The 6,000-nt window shown below is 40.0% G+C and overlaps 1 protein-coding gene across 1 annotated transcript in view; it reads right to left on the bottom strand.

The window, feature by feature from the left end:
* Positions 1 to 274: 274 nt before the first annotated feature.
* Positions 275 to 6,000, bottom strand: part of PLCG2 (phospholipase C gamma 2) — a 49,390-nt gene continuing 43,664 nt past the window's right edge. The window contains exons 29-32 of the mRNA XM_058034119.1: positions 5,069 to 5,236; positions 4,667 to 4,755; positions 1,095 to 1,279; positions 275 to 317 (exon numbers count right to left, since the gene is read on the bottom strand). Of these exons, the coding sequence (XP_057890102.1) occupies positions 275 to 317; positions 1,095 to 1,279; positions 4,667 to 4,755; positions 5,069 to 5,236 (485 nt within the window). The remainder of the gene's footprint in view (positions 318 to 1,094; positions 1,280 to 4,666; positions 4,756 to 5,068; positions 5,237 to 6,000) is intronic.

Here is a 6,000-nt window from a genome sequence, read left to right as displayed (position 1 = left end):
GAGGTCCATCCAACTACACATCCTCAAGTTTTAAAAATCTTGAATACACAGAAGTTCTGGCCTGCACAGAGGGTATGCTTTGTACAGAATATAAATTATTAGATATTAAAACAGTTTTCCTTAGAAGAAAAATTATAAAGGAAATCCGTATTTCCTCTTCCTTCTCTTCTTCCAGTCGTTCTGTCTGATGAGACCGTCACTGAGTTGGATGACCAGGATAAATTCAGCTCTTCCTGAATTGCACAATAAAGCACACATCAAAGAATGATGGGCTCTAAGAGTAGAATTTGCTGTTACTGACTTTCTTCTCCTTTAATCTTAAGGGAAAAGAAAAGGAAAAAGTCAAGCCTAATAGGATTTCTCAGAGGAAAACAGTCTACCAAATTCAACGTACTTGGATACCAGTGGCAAGTCATGTATCAGCAACAAGAACTGAAATTTTCCCCTCAATAAATGGGAGTAAATAAGTGATTCACACAGCTGCTCAGCACACACAAAAAAGAGCAAGAATATTTAAAGTCTTGAGATCTATTCAAAACTTCCCCTTGGTACATGAAGTCTCCCTCTATCTCCCTCACACCCAGCCAAAAGTGGCAGCAAAGGAGAAGGAACCTTCCCCTAACCTCTGGATAATGCACTGACACTGAACTGACAATGCTGTGCTGTTACAATTCAATACTGGCTTTATCTTTTGTGCTTTGTGTATCTGTTCCCACATATCTCATATGTGCATGACATTTCCTGGGACATAACTCTGATAGTGTAGCAAGAGTGAAGAGGTTTATTTATTTGTCTGTATATACTTCCAGGCTTTCCTCCCAGAGAGCAGCAGAGAGGGATATAAAACCTGCCAGGATTACAAGTGTCACTGTGATCACTGCCACTGAGATTCCTCTGCACAGATTCCTCAGCTTCTGCTGGCCTCTAGTGGCTTGAGGCCCAGCCTGGCTTCTCCACAGCCCTTTCTCATTCCAGATGAGCTCATTCTACCCTCACCACTCTGTAGATGCTCCCTTTGGTATGGCTGAGGTTTCTTTACCATAAATCCTGTCTAGACAGAGCTGCCTTGGAAAGGAGAATGATCATCAACCCACCTGCGGTTGCAAGTCTCCTGATAAATCTGTAGTTTGTGCTCATTGACGTTGAATTCTTTCAGAATTGCATCCCTGCTGGGGTTCCTCAGGTTCATGTGGCTGTCATAGAGGAACAGCTGGGTGTTCAGCTCCTCCTGGCGCTTCCGAAGCTGCCGACAGGAGGAATAAAGCTCCTCTTCACTTTCCTTCAAAGGAACATTGGAAATCAAGGTGATTTGTAAAAATCATTCCCAAAATGATCCAGAACCAGCAGAGTTTGGGGGATGAGTTTGTTTTCCTAACCATATTTTAAAACTGCATAGAACATTTTATAAAATTATTTTGATTGGATGTTTATAGAATGTTTCTGGAAACAAACTACCTTAGAAAGCACTAAAAATAACCCTCAGCCCCACAGTAAGACCAGCCATACCCTCTGACAGGGGCATGAGGGACATTCTAGCACAGATCATAAAATCTGTGTATCTAAACACTTCTATTGGAATATCTTTCCTTATTAGTCTGTTGAGGAAAGAACAGAAAATAGTGCATCATGACGGCTTATCAGATTATAATAATATTAAAAATACACTTTTAAATGTTTAGGTTTTGGCTCTTCCATCATATTTGCCTATCATGTGACAAAGTGACAATCCTGGGGATTTTCTATTGAAATGTAGACTAAAGGTCAAAATACTGACTGGTAAATAGGACCCCTTACAGCAGCAAATACTCAGATGTACCAAGAAAGAAGGACAGATCCTGTATTTTTATGTGACTATGGCAATTCAGTACTTGCAAAGGAACTGAGTAGGTCTGAGTTTCTATTGTGGCCCACAGTAGAAGGTCTCAAAATATTTTACAACCATAAGCAATCATCATGATTCCCTTTAGGACTTCAAATTATTTTAATACTTCAAAACTTTGGATGCAAAAGCTGCCTCTTTATAGAGTTACTAGTGGGGAACAGAACTGGCAGGACTGAAGTCTTAATTTTCACATCAGCAGCAAAACAAGATACTCCTTCTACAAGAAATGACATGCAATCAATAAATGTAATAAATCCAAACATTTTCAGAGGCAGCATACTAATAAGAATGCCTCTTTCTGCATTCAGTACAGATCTAGGAAAATTGATAGCTTAGCAACATACCCAAGAGGTTTCAGTTACAGCAACAAGATCCTTTCCTAAACCCTTTTTACCTCCTGAAATACACTCCTCTGCAGGCATGGGTTGGAGCAACTGAAACAGCCTCACTGCTATACTGCTGATTAAGACTTAAAGATAATTTATTTAATTTTTGTTTGTAAAGGGGTAGGAAACTTTGTATTCCCAAATCACAAAAGAAATGCAGATTGCTAATTATCAATTTGCAGGTGTAATCATCAAGATGCATATGTACAGTGGTTAGTTCCTGTAAATAAATGTATCCACAAAGGTACAGCTTAAATTGTATTTTAAGATGTCCACTTCAATCTTGAAGTTAAGAACATATATAGCATTGAGGCTGACTGCAGTCAGACAAAGCTGAAGAAGTACATGCACTTTCTGAAGGAAGTAAATCAATTTTCAAGCAAATAAGACATGCCTTTAAGTGCAACAACCACCTCAGTATAGTATGATTCCTACAACATCAAAAAACATGTTTAAGTTGTACAGTAACTAAGGCCCCACATAATAATTCACAAATGTGTATATTTATGTCTAAAATGTTTTTGCTTTACTATTCCTGATAAACTTCACAGCCATCTGTAATTCCTCATTACAATTCTGTATTTCATCTCCAAGCACATGCAGATGGGCTCTGTATATAAGCAGATATTGTTAAATGGCATTATTTATGGAAGGCCTGTTATTAAATGTCATTATTTTATGGAAGGCCATGACTTCTTAAAAAGAAGCAGAGGAACAGAGGAAGCCTTGATGTTTTCTGATGCTTCATGAATGACCTGGCAAAAGTTCTAGAGTTGACAACTGTGGTGAGTCTGGGCTTGTTGCAGGCTGCCAAACAAAAGGAAGTTTTTGGAAGTTGTCCCGCACTGCATTGCCACGAGGCATTGTAAAAACACCGAGCTGAGCTGCATCTTCATTTGGCTTGACAAGCAGAAGGGGATTCTAGAGTGTGAAATGTGCTACTGTCAAAGGAGTCAGTGCTGACAGATTGGGGGACAGACTGCTGCTATGAACAACATTTGAGAGCTGCTCCTGCCCCAGGCAATAATGATCTGGATTCCTGAAGAGAAACCACAGCAGGAGGGGTTTGCAATGTATCCGCAAGTGATGTCCATGCTCAGCATTAGGCAATGGTGACTTTGTCAGTTTTCTCTAAGGGATCAAGCCCAGAACCAGCAATTTACCAGGCCTCCCCTATGAGACTTGAGTCACTGAAATATGAGCAATTTAAATATTATCTTGAAAGGATACAGGTCTCCTCTTCACACACACACATCCCTGGTCTCAGCTTCTGATCCTCTCCTGCTCTCAGATCCCTTGGCTGGCCCACAGAAGGAACTTAGAGAACCTACCACAGCTTTCAAACACTGTCATTGCACACACTGTCATTTTACACCAGGTGTTATAAGGGGGCTTCATAAAAACCTCCACAAAGAATGTTTGAAAAAGGCTTCCACTCCTCTGGGAAGAACAATGGGACTGAATTCAGAAATTTCCAGTTCAGTGTATGCAACTGCAGGTACAAGTCCCTCCACAGACAAAATGACTTAGAGTTCACAGAAGCTGATGTTTCAATCAGGAAAATAATGTCACTAGTGTGAAGTGCAGCGTGGGCCTGAATGGTTTGACAGACTAAAAATAAGAACTTGAAATTTCTTTTTCTCTGAATCAGAAGGGTGCTGGAAAGCACCCTGAAATAGCCACTTCCCAGAAGCATCTTTAAACTTTCATCATATCACAAGTGTATTTAAATTATGTAATATATTATTGAGAAAGAGTCTGAAAAATATCCTACAAATCAACATATACAGCAGCACCCTTGGAACACCAACAAATACTGTTCACAGATCAGCTGCTTTAATGCCTGGATTCATGAGCATCATTATTTTTCCCCCATGTATTTTAAAATATTACTATTTCAAGTAGGTGTTCAGAGAGGCTTAAAAGGAGGAGATTAGCAGTTCTTTAAGAACCAGATAGGTCTTCTACTTGATGGGTTGTTTATTTTAATGAAATACTAGGAGAAATTACTACCTTCTATTGCTGAAGTGATTTCTTTTTATGTAGGACCTTTAAAAACAAAAAGATTAATCTATGAAACCAAAGCTGATTTTAGCTAGCTTTGCATGGCATCAGTCAGTTAACAAGGAAAGACAACGACCATGCTGTTACAGCAAAAACTATTGGAGGTAATGAGGCTTTGTTTGTGTGTTATTTCTTTTAACAACCGTGTAATCTGTCCACCCAGAGGGAGAGGAACTCAATTTGTGCTATTTGTGTTCCCCAGTACCTGCAGAAGAAATGCTTGACAACAGCACATCAGACACAGAACAGAAAACTGAATGCTCAGTTCCTGGTTCCCACAAAGAACTGATAACAGACACCCTGAGTGCACACAACAAACCCCAGAGCTTCTCACCAGAACTTGTTGCATCTCACAGTGCACCAGCAGCGAGGCCAGCTCGATATCTTCACTGTAGCCATTCTTGAGAGGAACTGACCTAAAACCTGGGCCAGGGGAAGGAAAACAAAGGGCAATTACAGAATCCATCAAGGGGAAATTCGAAGTCATAGAAATGGTGCACACTTTGAACATTCTTCAGTGCTCAAATGCTCCTCTGCTGAGAGCAGGCTCTACTATGGCAATTGCAGAGAAGCAAAAGGCAAGACTGGCAAAATTGAGAAACACCTGATTTCACATGCTCTTGAAAAATAAAGCCAGAGGAAGGAGCTTCAGCCAGGCAGGAGGGAGTCTGGCATCAGAGAGGAAGGCACAGCTCAGTAATGCTCAACAACACCTCATTATAGCTGCTGATCTCACCTGATTTGATTCCTTTGATGGGAAAAGTGGCATGTGCTAAGAAGTTGGGATCACTGAACATATCCTCCTCATAAACAACGAAGCGCAGGAACGCCAGATTTGGGTCGTAAATTTCAAATCTCACTTGCTCTGCATAAGGTGCCCAAATTGGATTAAGGCCATTGTCATCTGTAATGAAAAGGAAACATTTGCAGTATGAAGCAATAATTTCACTTCATTCACATATGAGTGTGTATCCCAGGAAGTTTTCTAGGGATACAGAAGCCCAAAAATCCTATTTGCCATCTGTCTCACATTGTAACCTTGCTTCAGAAAGTTTGTATTTGTTTACTTGGTGGTGGGGGTGGGAGGAAACTTGGCAGGGATGAAAATCCATGAAGAAAAGCTATTATTTGTATTCAAACATATAAAACCTCCTAGGACATGTATTTGTAAAGAGAAGAAAAAGCTAATTAATTTCTCTCATTCATAAGCCTCATGTTCCATATCTAAGAGAAAGCAGGAAAAGCTCTAGGAAGACTCATGTACCTTGGTCCAATTTTTGTAGTTATGCACAGAACACCAAGATTTGGTTTATGTGACACAGCCAGGAAGTTTGCTTTCTAAACTCTTGGTCACTTCTCACAGAAAGTTTCAATAATAATCTTCTCTGAAGTACTAAGGAGCCACAATGCACATTCTGCTCCTGATGCTGTGGTTATTTTCCACTGGTGTCACTGGTTTGGATAATCATAACCAGAGCCTGTTTTTTACCAGAGGAACAGTGTTGCATCCATAAGCATAAAATGGTGAAATATGAAGTGGCTGAAATATTGCCCATTTCAGCACACTTAAGTTCATGCACACACAAACACATTCCTTATCCAGAACTCCCCAGGACTAAGCTTTGATCAAACTTCTAATGCATTTCAAGTTAAAATATTTTACAGTGC

Source organism: Melospiza georgiana, chromosome 14 (assembly GCF_028018845.1).
Source record: "Melospiza georgiana isolate bMelGeo1 chromosome 14, bMelGeo1.pri, whole genome shotgun sequence".
In the NCBI taxonomy this organism is placed as follows: Eukaryota; Metazoa; Chordata; class Aves; order Passeriformes; family Passerellidae; genus Melospiza; species Melospiza georgiana.
The sequence above is the reverse complement of the archived record's forward strand: the minus strand, read 5'-3'. Positions and strand labels throughout refer to the sequence as shown.